At 46.3% G+C, this 21502-nt stretch overlaps 1 protein-coding gene across 1 annotated transcript in view; it reads right to left on the reverse strand.

Annotated features, from left to right (window-relative positions):
- Window positions 1–20976, reverse strand: part of LOC148039516 (synaptotagmin-2-like) — a 57871-nt gene extending 36895 nt beyond the window's left edge. Inside the window, exon 1 of the mRNA XM_087691486.1 lies at window positions 20696–20976. Coding sequence (XP_087547612.1) covers window positions 20696–20806 — 111 coding nt within the window. The 5' untranslated portion in view covers window positions 20807–20976. The remainder of the gene's footprint in view (window positions 1–20695) is intronic.
- Between the last annotated feature and the right edge of the window lie 526 nt (window positions 20977–21502).

Here is a 21502-nt window from a genome sequence, read left to right on the forward strand (position 1 = left end):
CCTAGAGATCCAAGAGACTACTCCTCCTATGAAGGTAAACGAATACCCAGAAGTGGACTTTCTACAATCCACATGACCAGCATAGTCTGCATCCGTAAAGCCAACAACAGACGCCTTCTGCTTTCCAAAGCAAATGCACAACTCCTTTGTGCCTTTGAGGTATCTCATAATACCTTTCACTGCTTCCCAATGCTTTTTACCAGGGTTTGCCATGTATTTGCAAACGACTCCCATTGAAAAGGCAATGTCAGGACGTGTAGCAACCATGGCATATATCTAATTGCCAACAGCTGAAGCATATGGTATCTTGGCCATTTCAGCATTCTCATCATCAAATGTAGGGCTGTCCTTGGCCCTGAGTTTCACATATGGAGCCTTTTCATCATCAGATTTAGGGTTGTCCTCTGCACTGAGTTTCACATATGGAGGCCATGGAACCCCAATCTTTTTCCCCCCCTCCATATTGAAAGGCTGCAAAACCTTGGAGATATACTCCTAGTGAGATACATAGAGTAAGCCTTTTGATTTATCTCTGAGTATTCCCATGCCAAGAATGTGATTTGCATCACCAAGACAAGAATATTCTTTCCCAACCAATCAAAATCACTAAAAATACTAAACAAATTCATTTAACAAGAATGAAAAACTATAACTAGTATCTAGTAGTAAATGTTGGGGATTTTATTTTTGCGAGCTTTCATTTTCGTTCTTTGCAATCAATCTCATTTTTTTGAGCTTCATGTCAAAGCTACCATGAAGACTTTGCTTCAATGAGTCCAAGGCATGAGTACCCCTCTGCCAACAATCAGCATGTCATCTACATACAAAACCAAGATAATCAGGCTGCCATTTGCTGCCTTCTTGGTGTACAAGTAGTGATCCACTTGACTTCTATGAAAGCCTTGAGACTGCATAAATGTATCAAACTTATGATACCATTCTCTTGGTGCTTGTTTCAACCCATGCAAACTCCTTTTGAGTTTACATAACATCTTTTCTTTCCCTTTTTCAACAAACCCTTCAGGCTGCTGCATATATATGTCTTCATGCAGATCACCATGTAAAAATGCAGTCTTTACATCCATCTGTATGAGCTCCATATCTTTAGCTGCAACCAAGCTCAAAATGGTTCTCAAGATAGTCATCTTGACTATAGGAGGAGAGAATATCTCATCAAAGTCAATTCCATGTTCCAGCTTGTACCCCTTCGCAACCAATCTTGCTTTGTACTTTGGTGAGGAACCAAAAGTGACCTTCATTTTGTAAACCCATTTGGATGAAAGTGTTTTCTGCCATTTAGACAACTGCACCAAGTCCCAAGTGCCATTTTTCTCAAGAGATTCCATTTCTAACAACATGGCTTTATACTGTTTCTTGCTGTCCTGTCTGTCCATTGCTTCCTTGAAGCAAGACGGTTCACCACAATCTGTCAATATGACATAATCAGCCACATTGTTTGCACCAGGAATGAATCTATCAATTGTCTAATAGCCCTAGATGATCTCCTAACCCAATGATCATTGTTTGCTAGTTCTTGCAAATTTCCATTTTCAGCTTGCTGTCTTGGCATTTCAGCCTGCAAATCAACATTAACAACTTGTTGTTCTGGCTGTTCCTGCACATGTAGTGGCTCATTGTCATAGGCGATAGCTGGCTGATCATTTCCAGCATTATTTTCAACATTTGCAGGTTCATGTATTTGCTGCTGTACAGTAGGCACATTCTGCTTTCCAAAAGGTATTTCTTCCCAGAATACAACCCTACGGACCTCCTCAGTCCTTTCGGGCTATTTATGCATGCAATCTTCCCAAAAGATAACATCATTGCTGCGTACTACTTTCCTTTTCTCGGGATCCCATAATCTATACCCCATTTCACCCTCGTCACCATATCCTAGGAAAATGCATTTATAGGACTTTGGCTCAAGTTTGCTGCGTTTTTCTTTACGAATATACACAAAAGCCTCGTAGCCAAACACTTTCAAGTGAGCATATGAAGGTGGCTTGCCTGACCACGCTTCTTAGGGAATTGCCCCCCCCCCCCCCCCCCCAAAGACCTGTTTGGTGACCGATTAATCAAATGTACAGCTGTCATAACAACCTCTACCCAAAAACCATAGGGTAATGCAGCATGAGACAGCATTGTACGGACCTTATCCTATATGGTCCGATTCATACGCTCTGCAACACCATTTTAGGGTGGATTATGAGGGGCAGTGAGCTCCCTCTTTATCTCTTTGCTGTCATAAAATGCTTGAAAGGCCTTGGACACATATTCCCCACCATTGTCAGAGCAAAGACACTTGGGTGTCTTATCAGTCTGATTTTCAACCAATGCCAAGAATTTTTTAAACTTGTCAAGCACTTCATCATTGCTACGAATAGGGTAAACCCATACCTTCCGTGTAGCATCATCAACAAAGGTAACAAAATATTTCTCTCCCCCTAAAGATAATCATGGCATCTGACATACATGAGAATGTACTAACTCTAGAGGAGAAGATTTCAGTAAAAGAGACTTTTTATGAGACATCTGTGCATGTTTACCATAAACACAATGATCACAATGATCACAATGCTCAAAATCAGCATAACGAAGGCAAGGCAAGTAACCCAAACGAGAAAGCACTTTTATTCATGTTTGACTTGTGTGTCCCAACCGGCCATGCCACAAAGAAACACTTGGTTACTCGGTCACGGCAACAATATGATCTCTGTCACACTAGATACATGGAGAGGATACAAGGTATCACTTTTACACCCTTTGACAATCACTCTAGATCCCTTACAAATCTTCCATTTCCCATCACCAAAGGTGGTATGAAATCCATCTTCATCTAGTTGCCCTGTGCTAATCAAGCTCTTCTTGAGCTGAGGTACATGCGCTGTATGCTTAAGTGTGAAGACAGACCATGCTTAAACTACAATTGCACACTGTCAATATCTGCAATGTCACAAACATAGTTGTCCGCAAGATGGACAACACCATGTCTACCCCCTATATAGGCAGAGAACCACTCACGATGAGGGGTAACATGAAAGAAAGCACCCAAATCGAGAATCCAAATATGCACGTCATTATCTGTATCTGCAAGTAAAGCATGTGCACCAAAGTGTGAAGAGACAAAGAGCAGGTCATTCCCATTGTCACTGTCATGAGTGACTACATTCAACTCTTCAATCTTGACACTGCTTTTCTTAGGCTGACTCTCTTTCTTCTCTTCCTTGCTATCATCTATCATCTTGCCCTTTCCTTTCTCTTTCTTCCATTTATAGCAATCACATTTAAAGTGACCCTTCTTGCCACAATGATGCCATTCAACATCTTTGCCACGTGATTTACTGCGTCCCTTGCTATCAGATTTGCTTTTCTACTATGATCTCTCCCTAGTATATAAAGCACTACAAGACTTACTAGATGCATTGTTCTACCGATTCATTTCTTCCATGAGTAGAGCACTCTCTACATCATGATACAAAAGAATCGCATTAGAATTGCTCATAGCAGTCCTGAATGTATCCCAACTCTCTGGAAGATTGCAAAGCAAGAACGTAGCCTTAAATTCTTTATTAATCAAGAACTTCAAGGCAACCAGTTGGCTAACAATGGAGTTAAACTCACTCAAGTGAATAGACATTGTTGTACTCTCTTTCATATGCAAATCCATAAGCTTTTTCAACCAATACACTTTGCTTGCAGCACTCTTCTGAGCATACAGTTCTTCCAATCGAGTCCAAATAGCATATGCAGAATCCAAACCTTCAATGTTAAACAGCAAGGCATCAGAAATCAATAGCTCGATGGTTGAGCGTGCAAGCTCATTTAACTCGTCCCAATCTTCCTGTTCCATGTTTACAGGCTTTGTCCCTTTGGTCTTAATCAGCTTTGCCTGCTTCTTTTGCAATAGGATATTGTAGTATTGTTTTTGCCAGACTGCAAAGTTATGTGCTCCTTCAAGCTTCTTTATGTGCATGAGATTACTACTGTCACTGCTGCCAGCTCATGATTTTCAGCCCAAATGTGACCAAAAAATTCAGCAAATGCAGGCCCAAACTGTCACACAAGTGACCAAGGTACAAACAAGTACCAACCAGCAGTAAATGACCACATAGAAGCAGAAATTTCAGATCTGTAAGTAAATTTTCAGAAGCACCAAACCATGTGCTACAGCATTCCACAACTGATTACAGCTATTCCAAGGGCAAATACATCACATTACATGAGAAGTCCCAAATTTTAGCTGCAATTTCTGTTCTACATGTACCCATGGGCATAAAATTTGACACCCATGGTCAAAAACCCCAAAATTTTTGTGCTCAAAGCATTAACCATACATCTGAACTGTCTCTGACATACATAGAATAGGCCAATTTTGCCAAAATAGAGCAATTTCAGCAAAACCCCCAAATTTCACTGACCGATCTGTCCCGATTGCAATAATACATGTTCCCAAAAGCATAAACAGGCAAATTTAGCAAAATTTCACAAGATTTTGCAAAAGCCCCAAATTTCTCGGGTCCAAATGTGCACCAATGTCAACCAATCTAACTCAATTGAACAAAATTTCACCAATACGATAAAAGCCCCAAATTTTATGGGTCCAATGTTGAGAAATTTCACTCAAATGAGCAAAATTTCAATAATTTTGGCAAAATCCCCAATTCAAATGCGCACAATGTCTGCAACCTAATGCAGATGCCTCATTTTGCACGAACAGCACTCAATTTGGAAAAGCCCCAAATTTCTAGGCCTAGATTGCACAAAAAAATTGGAAGTTGTGTCTCCACGCATGAACCCTCGGTAGGGGAAGAGGAATTTCAGAAAATTTGAAGGGAAAAAAAAATTGGATGACGGGTCCGTTGACCCGTCAGTCGCCTGCCCGCGAGCCCCACTGGTCCCGTCTGTTGCCACCCTGCTGGTTGCCCCGTCTGACGCCTAGCTGCCGGTCACCCCGTTGACGCCTAGCTGCCGTCGTCATGCTGAACAGCACCCCGCTGCGTGATGCTGCACGCCTGCTCCCCTGCTCGACTGGTTGTAACTTGTCGCTTGGTTGTCAGGCCGTTGCCTGCTCGCCCAGCCCGTCGCACCACTGCCACACACTTGCTGGTCAGCTGACTGCTGCCCCATCGCCCAACTGCTGGTCTTCAGCAGCACATGTGCTGAACGAGCCTTGTGGCTCGAGCAGCTTGTGCCATGGTCTCAGGAAGCTCACAAAATCTGCGCTTTGATACCAGTTTGTAGTGACGGAAAGTGCGAGGATCGAGACACTCAGTGCTTGCTAGCAGGAGAGAAAGAGTGAGAGTAGTGAGTGAGCACAATTTGTGGGTACAATGATGAGTGTACCACTTTAGGTTTTTAGATAGATAGATAGATAGATAGATATATGTGTGTGTGTGTGTGTGTGTGTGTGTGTGTGTGTGAAAGTACAAGGGCTAAGGGTGTGTTCACACCCAAGCACATTTAAAAGGCACGAGGGCCTTTATTCCCAACACAACTTAGCTTCTCCAACATCTTTCCAAGACGGGGGGGGGCAAGTTGCTCCATGCAAGGAGATCCCTCAAAACATCGCGGAGGAGATTCTCGCCAAGATGAGAGGGGAATCCACAAGAGGAGGAGGAAGTGGCTTATCGGCACCAACTCCTATGCCTACTAACGAGGAAGTATCGAGTGTGGGCTTTTCTTCAACAGATGCGGGAGAGGCCTCTACCATTGGTGGTGGGGGCTCCACATCCGCATCCGACTTCGGTAAAAGACAAAGAGTGGAGGCTCATGTGGTGCCAAAGAGACAACTCTCTCTCTCTTTCAAGCTCCCAATCATGTGCATGGATCGGTTGCCTTTCTTAGAGAAAGGCAACGACTTGTGGACATTGAAATTGCACGCATAGTGATTGAGTGCAATCTTGCATTCAATGTTCTAAAGCAAGAGCAATGGAAAAAGCTGGTAAAAGCCATCGCCAATGTGGGTCCATGTGAAGGATGTGGACCAGTGTCACATACAACGACATGAGGATGAAAAGGATCGATGAAGAGAAGGAGAGGATTGATAGAGCCCTTGATCCTATTCCAACCGCATGGATGAAATATGGTTGCTCCATTCTCACCGACAGATGGAGTAATCATAAGAAACGGAGCATCATCAACTTTCTCATCTCATGTCCACTCGGCACTTACTTTTTGCGGGCCATAGATACTTGCAAGAAGGGAAGGAAAACGACAGGTGCATTCATCTACTGTCACATTCGACAAGCTATCATTGAGGTATACATTGCCTTTTAAATTTGTTTCACTTTCTTTCATTATGATAATTGATTTATGCATAACTATCTATCTCCCTATTCTAATTTCTCTCTAATATCTATCTCAATTCTCTCTTTCTCCCCGACACCCAACCCCCATCTCTGTTTATTCCTGAATCTTGCAAGTTGAAACTTAAAAGGCTCAACTCTCTCTTTTTTCATAAAAGGCTCAACTCTCTCTCTCTCTCTCTCTCTCTCTCTCTCTCTCTCTCTCTCTTTCACCTCCAAGTATTGTTAGTATACTTACAATTTATAAATTGTGGTTGTAGGTGGGCCCCTCGAATGTGGTCCAAGTTGTTACCAACAATGCATCGAATTGTAGGCACACGGACCGCTTGCTTGAGGCCGAGTTTCCCTCGATTGTGTGGACTCCATGTGCAAGTGATTGTTTGGACTTGCTCATGGAGGACATTGGGAAGCTCAAGTGGGTGAAGAGGGTAGTCCGCAAAGCTACATCAATTGTCACCTTCTTCACGGTAAAGGTAAAGGTGCTTGCGATGTATCGTGAGCATAACACACTAGAGTTGAAGAAGCCTTCTTCAACTCACTTTGCTTACATGTCGTTATTGTTGGAGCGCCTTTACGAGGTGCAGTTCACCTTGCACTAAACAATGGTGTCCATTCTATGGAATGAGTGGGATGAGCATGAGACAAAGGAGGCTAAAACCATGCAACACTTGTGCCTTAATGAGCAATTTTGGCAAAAAGTCCATACCGTTATCATTGTCACGACTCCCTTTTATAGGGCGTTACGTATGAGTGATTGTGAGGGGTCCACCATGGGCCTTCTCGTTCACTTCTTTAGAGCGGCATTGGTGGAGGCACGTGCTTATACAGTAATCACAGAGACACGACGTGCACATAGCAAAGAGAAGATGGGCATGGATGCATATGCCCATCCATGTTTTGCCGTATTGGTACATCTGGCCTACAAGTCGCCGGCGGTCATGGATGATAGAGAGTTCCGTTTGGACCAGCTTGCTTATTTGACTTGTGTGGTCCCTGTGGATGACCACAATGCAGTGCTGGAGAAGCTAGGATGCTATGCAGATCAAAGAGGGCATGTGGCTTTTGCTTCTCCCACTTGTTGGAGGAGAGAATCACTTATGTAGCCTTTATTTTGGTGGCAAAACTTTGGAAATGCATTAAAGACCCTTCAACCCTTAGCCATGAGGGTCCTTGCCCAGGATAGCTCTTCGGGTGCATGTGAGAGAAACTTGAGTGCCTATTCTCTCATTCACACAAAGATTTGCAATTGGCTTAGCACACAACAGTTAGAGGGGCTAGTCTATTGCTGCACTAACTTGCGCATGATGAGGGCTATAATGAACATGGATAGTCCGAAGCAAGTAAAGTTTAAACGCTTAACCAAAAAATTTAAAATTTGTTGTTTTGAACTTTGAACGTTGAAGTTTATACTTTACAATTTAGACTTCAATACTTACAATCTTACGTGCATCACTGCATCGTGTAGGTGAATGTTGATACATTCAAGTTGACAGGTGACACTCTTCTAAGTGTACATTAGGAGGTGGACGAGGAGGAGGAGGAGAGGATTTTGTAGAGCTCTATAGAGAGCTTATAGCAGCAAATACCCGTAACACTCACAGTCAGTGTGCTCATGGGCAAGGAGTTTGAGTAGATAGTGGCAGGGGCATGGTCATTTGATACCCTCCAACAACGAGGAGGGGTAGTACTATTAGAGGTAGAGTCATTCCCTGGACATGCTGTGTTAGGGTTTTTGCACACTTAGGGTTTGATTCAACAATATACAGCATACGACAGAGTGCAAATGACACGTCAGCAACGTACAGAAGAGTTTGAGTAGATGGTGGCAGGGGCATGGTCATTTGACGCCCTCCAACATCGAGGAGGGGTAGTACTGTTAGAGGTAGAGTCATTCCCTGGACATGCTGTGTTAGGGTTTTTGCACACTTAGGGTTTGATTCAACAATATACAGCATACGACAGAGTGCAAATGACACGTCAGCAACGTACAGACAGCGCACGATGCCATGTCAACAGTATGGCAACATGCCACGTGGCACAGTCGGACAGCAGTTTTACTGCAGTCGGCTGCATTTAATGCAGCCAACCTGGTGTTGGGGATTGCCTATTTTTGGCTATTTATAGCCAGGTTGTGGCATTCTCTAGTATTCATTATTCAGATTCTGATCTTGAGATCTGTTGGGGTTGAGACAGACTATGCTTGGGCTGACAGAGATCAAGGTCATCAAGTCGGAGACACACGTCGATATTTCCTCTGCCCCCGTGTATATTTCTGCACTCTTATACATCATACTACACTACAGATTTTCTGCGTTTACACTCCTTTTCTCTCTCTCTTCTCTCTGTGTTCACTCTCTCTCAGTCTTTGTCCTACGCTTCTGCATCGTTGCACTCTGACATGGTATCAGAGTAGTGAAGATGGACTAATTGAGGGCTAAACCTAACTAAAGAGGAGATTTCAGCGTGACACAAGGCTGTGTTTCTAGGATTCGAGGGCGAGCGAGAGGGCTGCGCATCGGATCAAGGCCAAAGCGAGCGTGGGAGTGTGGGAAAGGAGTCCAATCGGTGAATTTGCTACAGGTTATTGCTGTTCGAAGGGGAGGAAGGCTGCGTTTGAGGCCTTCCATTGCAGATTTTACCTTTTCATTGCCTCCGGCGGGGTGAAGAAGGTTTGGACGGCAGAAGAACCAGCCCTAGAAGGTTGCGTTTCCACAGTCAAAGGGGATTGATTTTGCGTTTGAGCAGGCATTGCAAGTTAACATGTCTACAGAGACTGATTTGGAATTCCAGGCGATAATGGACAGGAAGGTGCCTGTTCTACCAGCTCTTCCATCAAATCAAAGCTTGATGGTGACAATTATCACATCTGGCGGGTGATGATGTTGGCCATTTTGGAGTCTTATGATTTGGCGGAACTAGTGATGAAAGAGATTAACAAGCCCTCAGTGAGGGATGAGTCCAAACTCTCTTCCAATGCTCGTGCGGAGTTGACCAAGGCCCAGTGTCATTGGGACAAACTGAAAGCCAAGATTCGATCTTTTCTGTTTTTGTCTTGCACCACAACCGTGATAGGTCACATCGAGCACTTGACGGTAGCTCGAGAGATCTGGCTGGAACTCGACCAGATGTACAACCGGATGACCTTGATGAAGAGGGTTTCTTTGGAGGTGCAGATGCGGACCTTGTCCTTAAATAAGTCTTCTTAGCTTCAGGAACACATCAACAAGCTTCGGTAGCTTCAAATGCAGGTTCAAAATGCGGGGAAGGAAGCCTATTTTCTCCGAAGACATGGCGATCACTTTACTGTCCTAGTTGCCGCCACAATTTGGTACCTTTTATTCCACTCTTATTGCATCAAGACAGGAGTCGACTCTTCGGTGGAAAGAGTTAGTTCCTATGGTCTTGGACCAAGAGGAACAATTGAAGGGACAAAATGCTTCCAAATCAAAGGCTTTGGTTGATCAAGCCTCTCAAAAGAAGGGGAAGGACCAAAAGAAGAAGAATGAGGACAACAAATCCAAGAAGGACAAGGAGAAGGAATCGACTTGCCATATTTGTGGTAAGACCGGTCACTCGAAGAAGGATTGCCCCGACAAAGACAAGAAGGACACCAAGGATTCTAGAGCGGTGGCTGCACCCTCAGCAACTGCTTTTCTACACTTAGCAGTCATTGAGGACTCTACACCGATGACTTCCGATGCTGCAATGGCAGCTCCCCAGGCTCATGAGCGGATCGTGGACAGTGGTGCCTCACGGCACATGACTCCTTCCAATGATGTTGCCCATTTGCGACCTTCGCGTGGGCAAATTCTCATTGGAAACAGCTCTTCTGTGTCTACTGCTACGCGGGGTGAGATACAAGTTATTCCAGATGGATGTGGTGATACCCACAATTCCGAGGTGTTGCATGTGCCAGGCTTGGGGTATCATTTGCTTTCGGTCCATAAGATTTGTGCTCTTGGTCTCTTGGTGGAGTTTAACAGTGATATTGTTCGAGTCCTTAATCGTGGATCGAGGAAGGTTCTCTACAGGGTATGAGGAGGATGGCATCTACAAGCTGAAGTCTTCCATAGCTCTTATCTCTCTTCTTCTTACCTCTCGGACACAATCCGAACCTTGGCATGCTCGGTTTGGCCATTTGAACTATGAGTACCTTCAGAAGGCGTCGTAAGGATTATTTGTCCGAGGTTTGCTGGATATAGTGGTGAGCCATCAGCCATGTGTCTCCTGCATTCGTGGGAAATCGCATCGGGATGCAATTCCCAACAAAGCTTCGAGACGGTCTACTTCACCCATGGAGCTTGTATCTACGGATCTTTGTGGCCCGATGAGGACCAAGTCCCTGAAGGGGAGCTTGTACTTCATGTTGATCGTAGATGACTACAACAAGATGACTTGGGCCTATTTCTTGACTTTGAGGTCGGAGGTTTTCTCTCACTTCAAGGATTGGCTTCTCTTTGAAGAGAACCATTCTGGCTAGCGACTGAAGACCTTGCATTCAGACAAGGGAGGTGAATTTACGTCTAATGAGTTTGCTCGTTTTTGTGCAGATAGGGGTATTCACCAAGAGTTTGCTAACACCAATACTCCCCAAGAGAATGGCATTTTGGAGAGGAAGAACCAAAGTGTGATCGAGATGGCGCGCACCATGATGGAGCACCGATAGACACCTCAGTTTTTGTGGACCAAGGCAGTGGCTACCGCAGTTCACATCCTCAATCGATCTCCCACTTCGGCCGTTGACAGGATGACACCTTTTGAGACTACTTTCGGACTAAGCCTGATATCTCTTATTTCAGGATCTTTGGGTGTGACGCTTATGTGTACATCCCAAAGACGCAACGTGACAAGTTTGAGGCGCCTTCCCAACAACACATTTTTGTTAGCTACAGCTCCTAGTTCCAAGGTTATCGTCTGTTTGATCCCCTCAAGTGGGATGTCTACACGAGCCGAGATGTGCAATTCGTGGAAGTTCTGGCCACAGAGGGGGGCAAGGAACACCCCGTTCTTGGAGATCCAAAGGAGAGTTGGGCTCCCGAGACAGTTCCTTTGGAGCCAGAGTCTTTTGATGGCGATTCTTCTTCTGATTCAGAGTCTTCACTTCCACCGGCCACCCTCGAGAAGCTTCCACTGGTGGATGTTCCCGAGTCTTCAATAGATAGAGAGCGACGAGGGAGAGGTCCGGCCTCCTCCTCGTTGGGCCCGTGACACACTCCAAGATTCAAGGACCAAGGGGGTCCCTAAGAAGTGGGCACCACAGGATGGACCGCGGAGGTCACGGAGGACTCAGGCACATTCTTCGAAGCTTGTTTGCTCCAACTATTGTTTGATGACCCGTGTTATGCAAGATCGTGAGCCCACTTCAGTAAAGGAGGCTTTGCAGTCTGACCATTGGCAGAAGGCTATGGAAACCGAGTTGGGGGCTATTGAGAGAAATGGCACTTGGTCTCTTGTGCCTCGTCCCTCTCACAAGAAGGGGATTGGTGTCAAGTGGGTCTTCAAGACCAAGTATCTTAGCGATGGTTCTTTGGACAAGCACAAGGCTCGCCTTGTTGCTAAAGGTTTTGCTCAGTGCCCAAGCATTGATTTTCATGATACTTTTGCCCCCACTACTTGTATGGCGACTATTCGAGCTGTTCTTGCCTTGGCTGGACATAGAAGATGGCATGTCTATCAATTGGATGTGAAGTCAGCCTTTTTGAATGGTGACTTGCAAGAGAAGATCTATGTTGAGTAGCCTCCTAGCTTTGGATCCTCAGATGGGAAAGTTTGCAAGTTGAAGAAGGCCTTGTATGGCCTCAAGCAAGCTCCACGTACATGGAACGAGAAGATTGACTCGTTTCTTCAGTCAAAGTTGGGATGTCGGCGCTCCAAGGCCAATCCGCAACTTTATGTGCACACTTCCAAGGTTGGTTGTGTGTTGTTTGTGTTGTATGTTGATGATTTGATTCTGACAGAGCATCATGCACAGAAGGTCCAAGAGACCAATACAACTTTACAGCAGACATTCGAGATGATGGATTTGGGACTCCTTCATTTCTTCTTGGGTCACGAGATTTATCAGCCTCAGAGGGGGATTTACATCTCTCAGCAGAGATATCTACAGGAGCTCTTGGTGACTTTTGAGATGGAGACTTATTGGCCCATTACTACTCCTATGGATCCGAACTGGAAGGCCACTTCACACTCAGATTCTCCCGTGACAAATGCTTCTCGCTACCGTCAATTGATTGGATCCTTGATTTGGCTTCTCGACACTCGTGTTGATCTTTGTTTTATTGTGGGTCTTTTGGCTGGGTTCATGGCTGAACCCAAACAAGTGCATTGGCAGGTTGCTCTTGCTGGTGATGTGGACCACCGACGGTCTACTACAAGCTACTGTTTTACCTTGGGTACAAGTGTTATCTCGTGAAGTAGCAAGAAGCAACCATCGGTAGCCCTTTCTTCTACTGAGACGGAGTATCGGGTTGCATCTTCCACCACATGTGAGGTTGTGTAGCTTCGGAGATTGTTGGAGGAGCTTAGCTACCCCCAAACTCGTCCTACTCTTTTGCGGTGCAACAACAAGAGTTGCATTGCCTTGGTGCGGAATCCTGTATTCCATGCCTGGACAAAGCACATTGAGATCCAGTATCACTTCATTCGGAAGAAGCTTCTGGATGGAACAATTGATGTGGAGTACTGTAAGACAGAGGATAATCTTGCACATTTGTTCACGAAGGCACTTCCCCAAGCTTTACTTCGTCAGCATTCCAGATCCCTCAATCTGATGCCTCGTCCGCGATCTGAGAGGGGGTGTTAGAGGTAGAGTCATTCCCTGGATAGACTGTGTCAAGGTTTCTACACAGTTAGGGTTTGATTCAACAGCATAAACATACGGCAGAGTACAGATGACACGTCAACAACGTATGGACAACGCAGGATGCCATGTCAATCGGACAACAGTTTTACTACAACCGGCTGCATTCAATGAAACCGACCTAGTGCTGGGGATTTTCTATTTTTGGCTATTTATAGCCAGGTTGTGGCACACTCCAATATTCATTATTCAAATTCTGCTCTTGAGATCTATTGGCTGAGACAGACTGTGCTCGGGCTAGCAGAGATTGAGGTCATCAAGTCGGAGACACCCGCAGATATTTCCTCTACCCCCATGTATATTTCTGCACTCTTATACAGCATAATTGTTAGAGAGATCACAGCTAGGCAAGAGGTTTCAGCCTGGTGCAGTCGGACTGCATGCAGTCGGACTGCATGCAGTCGGACTGCACAGTCGGACTGCCACGTGGCAGTCCGACCTGCAGCAGCCAGTCGGCTGCATTTAATGCAGCCGCCTGGCTATTTTTGGCGCCCTCTTTTCCCCCGGTTTTTGGCTATTTATACCTGGCACTTTCAGCAGTCTGGCACACTTCTCTGCACACAGATTACAGACCGGTGACACGCGCAGATTCCGTCTCTGTTCGCAGATTTCAGACAGCAGACAGTGCAGACTGCAGCGGACTTCGAGGTGGACAGCAGGTTGCATCGTCGAGGTGGAGACACGCAGTCCAGCGCACTGCGCCCGTGTATATATCTGCATATCTTTGTATTCAGCATTCTTTATACAGCAGATCTTCATCGTCCACTGTCTCTTTCTCTCTCTTCTCTCTCTGTGTTCTCTCTCTCTCAGTCCTACGCTTCCGCACCGCTGCACTCTGACATGGTATCAGAGCAGTGTTTGAGGGCTGACTGAGCGCAGAATCAACCTGAAGAGGAGTTTCCATCGCGACACAAATTTGCGTTTTTTGCGTTAAGGGCAGACAGGAGGGCTGCGCCTTGGAACAAGGCTGAAACGAGTGTGGGCGCACAGGAAAGGAGTACAGGTGGTGGATTTGCTGCTGTTTACTGCTGTTTGACGCGGAGGAAGTTTGAGTTTTCAGCCTACAAGTGCAGGTTTTGCTTTTTCATCGCCTCCGGCAGGTGAAGAAGGTTCAGGACGCGGAAGAGCCTTAGCAGGCTGAGTATTCCCAGTCAGAGGGGGCTGCTTTTGCGTTTGTGAAGGCATTGCAGGTGAAGATGTCTACAGAGATTGACTTGGAGTTCCAGGCGATTATGGACCGGAAGGTGCCTGTCTTGCCGGCTCTTCCTACAGATCAGAAGCTCGACGGCGACAACTACCGCATTTGGCGCGTCATGATGTTGGCCATTCTTGAGTCCTATGATTTGGCGGAGTTGGTACAGGAGGAGATTGACCGGCCCTCGGTAAGAGATGAGTCCAAACTCTCTTCCGATGCTTGTGCGGAGTTGGCCAAGGCCCAGTCTCATTGGGCCAAACTGAATGCCAGGATTCGATCCTTTCTCTTTCTATCATGCACTACAGCCGTGATCGCTCACATCGAGCACTTGACGGTGGCTCGGGAGATATGGCTGGAGCTTGATCAGATGTACAATCGGATGACCCTAATGAAGCGAGTTTCTTTGGAGGTACAGATGCGGACCTTGTCCGTAAATAAGTCTTCTTTGCTACGGGAACACATTAACAAGCTAAGGCAACTACAGATGCAGGTTCAGAATGCGGGGAAGCCGATTTCCTCCGAAGACATGGCGATCACACTATTGTCCCAGTTACAGCCACGATTCGGTACATTTTACTCTGCCCTTATTGCTTTGGGGCGAGAGTCTACTCTTTGGTGGGAAGAGTTGATTCCTATGGTCTTGGACCAAGAGGAACAGCTAAAGGGACAGAATGCTTCCAAGTCGGAGGCGCTGACAGGTCAAGCCTCTCAGAAGAAGGGGAAGGACCAAAAGAAGAAGAAGGGGGATAACAAGTCCAAGAAGGACAAGGACAAGGACAAGGACAAAGACTCCACATGTGCCATTGTGGAGAGGCCCATGGAGAGTTGGTGACGCCCGAGGCAACGGTTGGTGCCTGCGCTGCATCTGTGTGTGGCAGGCTGCAGGATGGCTTGTATGTTGGGCGTGACTCCTGGTGTATGGTGTCTGGGCTTGTTCATGATCACCATGGTCGGCGGGTTCATTGGTGGGGGTGGTGGTGGTTGGAGGTGGAGGTGGCCGGGCATGTCAGGTGCCTCACGGCACATGACTCCTTCATCAGATGGTGTTGCCCAATTGCGACCCTCGCGTGGGCAGATTCTCATTGGAGACAGCTCTTCAGTTTCTGTTGCAGGTCGGGGTAAGATGCAGCTTATTCCGGATGGACGAGGTGGTACCCATACCTCAGAGGTTTTGCATGTACCAGGATTAGGGTACCATCTCCTTTCAGTTCATAAGATTTGCTCCCTTGGTCTTCTGGTGGAGTTTGACAGTACGACGGTGCGAGTCCTTGATCGTGGATCAAGGAAGGTTCTCTCATCCGGATATGAGGAGAACGGCATTTACAAACTAAAGTCTTCCACCACCCTCTCTACTCTTCTTCTTACCTCTCAGTCACAGTCCGAGTTATGGCATGCTCGGTTTGGTCATCTGAACTATGACTATCTTCGGAGGGCGTCACGTGGACAGCTTGTTCGAGGGTTGCCGGATATAGTGGTGAGCCAGCAGCCATGTGTCTCCTACATACGGGGGAAGCAGCATAGGGATGCCATTCCCCACACAGCTTCGCAGCGGTCTACTTCAACGATGAAGCTAGTATCTACAGATCTATGTGGCCCTATGAGGAATAAGTCCCTGCGTGGGAGCTCGTACTTCATGTTGATCATGGATGACTACAGCAGGATGACATGGACCTATTTTTTGGCACTAAAGTCAAAAGCTTTCTCGCACTTCAAGGATTGGCTTCTCTTTTAGGAGAACCGATCAGGCCGGAAGTTGAAGACCTTGCGATCCGACAAGGGAGGTGAATTTGTTTCTAATGAGTTTGCTCGGTTTTGTGCAGATAGAGGAATTCACCAGGAGTTTGCCAATACCAACACTCCTCAAGAAAATGGTATTCTTGAACAGAAGAACCGCAGTGTGATCGAGATGGCGCGCACCATGATGGAGCATCGACAGACCCCTCAGGTTCTGTGGGCCGAGGCTGTGGCTACTGCAGTCCACATCCTTAATCGATCCCCTACTTCGGCCGTGGCAGGGATGACCCCATTTGAGGCTTATTTTGGGATGAAGCCAGATGTTTCTTACTTTCGAGTCTTTGGGTGTGATGCCTATGTTCACATTCCCAAGGCTCACCGTGATAAATTTGAAGCTATTTCCCGAAAACAGGTATTTGTTGGCTATAGCTCCAAGTCCCAAGGCTACCGACTGTATGATCCCGTCAAGCGGGATATGTACACTAGCCGTGATGTGCGGTTTGTGGAGGTTCCGGCTACTTCAACGGGTGAGGAGCATCCCGTTCTTGGAGATCCAGGGGAGAGTTGGGCTCCTTCGACAGTTCCACTGGAGCCCGTGCCTTTTGATTATGATTCTGTTTCTGACACAGAGTCTACTGTTCCACCAGACACCTTTGAGGAGTTACCGCCGGTAGATATTCCAGAGTCTTCTGCTATTGGAGAAAGACGAGGGGAGGTTCGGCCTCCTCCTCGCTAGGCACGTGACACACTCCGTGATTCAGGGATCGAGGGGGTTCCTGAGGAGTGGGGACCGCAGGATGGTCCGCGGCGGTCACGAAGGCACCAGGCACATTCTACGGAGCTTGTTTGCTCCAACTATTATCTGATGACCCGTGTTATGCAGGATCGAGAGCCCACCTCCGTGAAGAAGGCTTTACAGTCCGCACCATGGAAGAAAGCTATGGAAGCCGAGTTGGAGGCTATTGAGAGGAATGGCACTTGGTCACTCGTGCCTCGCCCCCCGAAGAAGAAGGTGATTGGAGTCAAGTGGGTCTTCAAGACCAAATACCTAAGCGATGGTACTTTGGATAAGCACAAGGCTCGCCTTGTTGCTAAAGGTTTTGCACAGCGCCCAGGGATTGACTGTCATGACACTTTTGCCCCCACAGCTCGAATGGCGACCATTAGAGCTGTTCTTTCTTTGGCTGGCCATAGGAGATGGCCTGTTTATCAGTTGGATGTGAAGTCGGCCTTCCTCAATGGTGAATTGAAGGAGGAGATCTATGTTGAGCAGCCTCCTGGCTTTGGATCTTTAGATGGGAAAGTCTACAGGTTGAAGAAGGCCTTGTATGGCCTCAAGCAGGCTCCGCGTGCATGGAACGAGAAGATTGATTCGTTCCTCCAATCTCAGTTGGGATATCGGCGGTCCAAGGCCGATCCGCAGCTGTATGTTCACACTTCCGAGGATGGTTGTGTGCTGTTTGTCTTATATGTTGATGATTTGATTGTAACAGGTGATGATGCACAGCAGGTCCAAGAGACGAAGTCAGCTTTACATCGGACGTTCGAGATGACGGACTTGGGTCTACTCCATTTCTTTCTGGGCCATGAGATTTATCAGTCTCAGAGGGGGATCTTTATCTCTCAACAGAGATATGTACAAGAGCTCTTGGTGTCTTTTGAGATGGAGGATTATCGGGCCCTATCTACTCCTATGGATCCGAACTGGAAGGCCACTTCCCATTCCGCTTCTCCTTTGGCGGATGCGTCCCGCTATCGACAGTTGATTGGGTCCTTGATTTGGCTTCTCAACACGAGGGTTGATCTATGTTTTGCTGTTGGGCTCTTGGCAGGGTTCATAAGTGAACCTAAGATGGTGCATTGGCAAGCTGCTCAGAGGATACTTCGGTATTTGAGGGGGACGTCTGATTTAGGGATTCATTACCCCGCAGGGACAGATGGGTCAGATCTTGTACTTGCAGGTTAGAGCGACTCGGATTGGGCCGGTGATGTGGACCACAGGCGGTCTACTACAGGTTACTGTTTTACTTTGGGTGCAGGTGTTATTTCATGGAGTAGCAAGAAGCAGCCCACGGTAGCCCTTTCGTCTACTGAGGCAGAGTATTGGGCCGCGTCTTCCACTACCTGCGAGGTTGTGTGGCTTCGGAGATTATTGGAGGAGCTTGGGTGCCCCCAAACTCGTCCTACGTTGCTGCGATGTGACAATGAGAGTTGCATTGCCTTGGCAAGGAACCCTGTTTTTCATGCCCGGACGAAGCACATAGAGATCCAGTACCACTTCATCCAAGAAAAGCTTCTGGATGAGACCATCATTGTGGAGTACTACAAGACGGAGGACAATCTTGCGGATTTGTTTACGAAGGCGCTTCCTCAGGCTCTACTTCGGAGACATTCCAGATCCCTCAGGCTTCTGCCCTGCCTAGGCTCTGAGAGGGGGTGTTAGAGAGATCACAGCCAGGCAGGAGGTTTCAGCCTGGTGCAGTCGGACTGCATGCAGTCGGACTGCACAGTCGGATTGCCACGTGGCAGTCCGACCTGGCTATTTAATGCAGCCGCCTGGCTATTTTTGGCGCCCTCTTTTCCCCCGGTTTTTGGCTATTTATACCTGGCACTTTCAGCAGTCTGGCACACTTCTCTGCACGCAGATTACAGACCGGTGACACGCGCAAATTCCGTCTCTGTTCGCAGATTTCAGACAGCAGACAGTGCAGACTGCAGCGGACTTCGAGGTGGACAGCAGGTTGCATCGTCGAGGTGGAGACACGCAGTCCAGCGCACTACGCCCGTGTATATATCTGCATATCTTTGTATTCAGCATTCTTTATACAGCAGATCTTCATCGTCCACTGTCTCTTTCTCTCTCTTCTCTCTCTGCGTTCTCTCTCTCTCAGTCCTACGCGTCCGCACCGCTGCACTCTGACAATAATATACCTCTACTAAACATAATATAGTGTTGAAGGGACTTGTAAAATTACATAGCGTAACAAACAAAATATGGACAAAGAATAGAGAGTACATATCAAACCAAAGAAGAACTAAGTTTTTCTTACTTTCTTTGGGGCAAACAAAGCAATAAAATGATGGCTCTATCCACTATGCACTTCCACAATCTTACTTCAATGGTGATCTAGACAAATTCTACATAAAGAGCTTAATGCCTACTGGAAGATCTCTAACTAGGTGAATGGATGATCATAGTCTTGGAAGGGTCACCTTTTATAGCCTACAAAAGTACATGACACTATGTATTGACCTTGGCTAGTTAGCCAAGGGTTATTCTAAGGAATATTCAGTGAAGTAATATTCTCATTAACATTGACTCTAAATCACCTTGTTACCATCCAATCACATAGACCTCATTTATCATCAAGGATAGGATTCAACCGATGTTCGTGTTCACACTCGACTTCTACTCATAATGGCAATCTTACAACTTTGAGCATCATGGATCAATGGTGGCACCTTAAGACTCTGGGGCATTGAGCATATCTAACAAGATTGAAGTAGCAATAAGAGAGCCTTGATCTAAATCCATTGCAATAGCCAAAACTGCAAGCACAAAGGGAGCCACTAGGAGTAGCTTGACTTGCTAGTCTTATTTGCCGTGAGGGTTTAAAAAAGAAAGAGAAAAAACAAGAGTAGAGTTGTCATGATCGTCTCCTAGCCTTGCATGACTACTATATCAATAAAATTATGAATCCATAGTTTTGCTAGAGCCGCAAAATCCAAAGCTGAATAAATGCCTCAATCAGCTGAGGCCAAGGGCCAACAATACATGCTCAGTGTGTCCCTGTATGACCACGCCTAGATAGTACTATCCTTTTCACTTAAGTTTCATTTGATCCACTTACAAGCAACATCCATTTCGTGTAGGATCTATCAAACACATGGCTGAATCAACAGCTCAATTCGTTAAGGCAGCAGGACAGCTTCTTGATATGTCGGCATTATAGTTGTATCCTTTCTGTTAGCACCTATAGCATGCATAGCTGAATCAATGGCTCAATTTGTTAAGGCCCGCAGGGCACCTGCTTGATGTGTCCTTGTACTAACTAGTATTTTCCTGGTTAGTGGTATCCTTTTAACTTGAGTTTTGAGTTTTGCTCGATCACTGAGAAGCAAAATATTTTCTTACAGCATCTATCAGACATAGCCGAATTGATGGCTCGGTTAATTAAGGTCGGCAGAAAAAAATACTCGAATTGTGATGTACACCTGGTAGACGTATCCTTTTCACCTGAGTTTTGCTGGATCCCTACGAGCATACTTTTCGTATTGCATCACATAGAAATGCTGTATCGAAACATTTCTCAGACGTTCTTGCATCTGTGCTTACAGTTGCGATTGAAAGCTTAAAATTGCCAATAATTAACAAAGCAAGCACATTGTGCTTCGCATTTCAAAAAGTAATCAGAGATTCTCACAAAAGCTTCGAGCTCAGACATAAACGGGCGCATCCGTTAACAACCATGAGTACTTGAAAGCGACGGGGGACGATAAGGGAACCGCGATACAGCAAGGATCTCGACAATATTGCAAACTAATGCCATGGTGGTACCAGCTGAATGTACACCAAGCGAAACAGGTAAAAGGAAAGCGAACCTTGACATCTGAAGGCTGCCAGTAGATGAAGAGGAAGTAGCCGACGACGAGGCCAAGGACAATCCCGATGCCGAAGCCGAAGAGGCCGAAAATGGTGCTGAAGAAGCCCATGGGAAGTCAGCAGCTATGGGGGAAGGAAGCGAGGACAGGGCTAGGGTTACATAGGCTGAGGGTGGGGAAGAAGGGGAGGAACGGGTGAAGCAAGGAACATGCTATGCGTCAATTGTTGTGAAGAGCGCTCTCTTTCTCCCACTTCATATTCTCTCTCTCTCTCTCTCTCTCATAACGGGAGAATGGAGGTGAAGAGACGGATGAGGAAAGGGATGGGTGGGCCCGGCTGGGCTGCGGGGACCTATGGCTTTTGCGAGAGCTCCTGACACGTCCTGGTATTGTGAGGCTGACAGCAGCCACCAGCGCTGCTGGAGTCTGCGCGTATGTGTCGGTGATTTAACTTAAACACGAGCAAAAAAAAATTAAGTTCTCTTAAACACAAAACACCAATTTTGAGCTAATTTATTCCCAAAGCAATGTTCGCAAAAGCTTTCTTCCATCCAATTGGCGAAAACAAAAAAGGGCAGAAGATGAAATGTGACTGCTGCTGCTGACCGGTCTTTTTTGGCGGCCGGGGGGGGTGGAAATCATCATCATCATATGACATTAGCCAATTACAAAAACTGGCCAGTTTTCAACAAATTAAACTCAAATATTTAAGTACAAGAGTCAAGGATTGGTTATAAGGTAAAGGGGCCACTAGACTCTCATCTAGTGGGTCCTCTTTCCATGAGTTATGCAATATTTTTGTTATTG

The sequence above is a fragment of the Lygodium microphyllum genome, chromosome 2 (assembly GCF_053477565.2).
Source record: "Lygodium microphyllum isolate KBCC chromosome 2, Lygodium_microphyllum_v1.1.10, whole genome shotgun sequence".
NCBI classification, from domain to species: domain Eukaryota; kingdom Viridiplantae; phylum Streptophyta; class Polypodiopsida; order Schizaeales; family Lygodiaceae; genus Lygodium; species Lygodium microphyllum.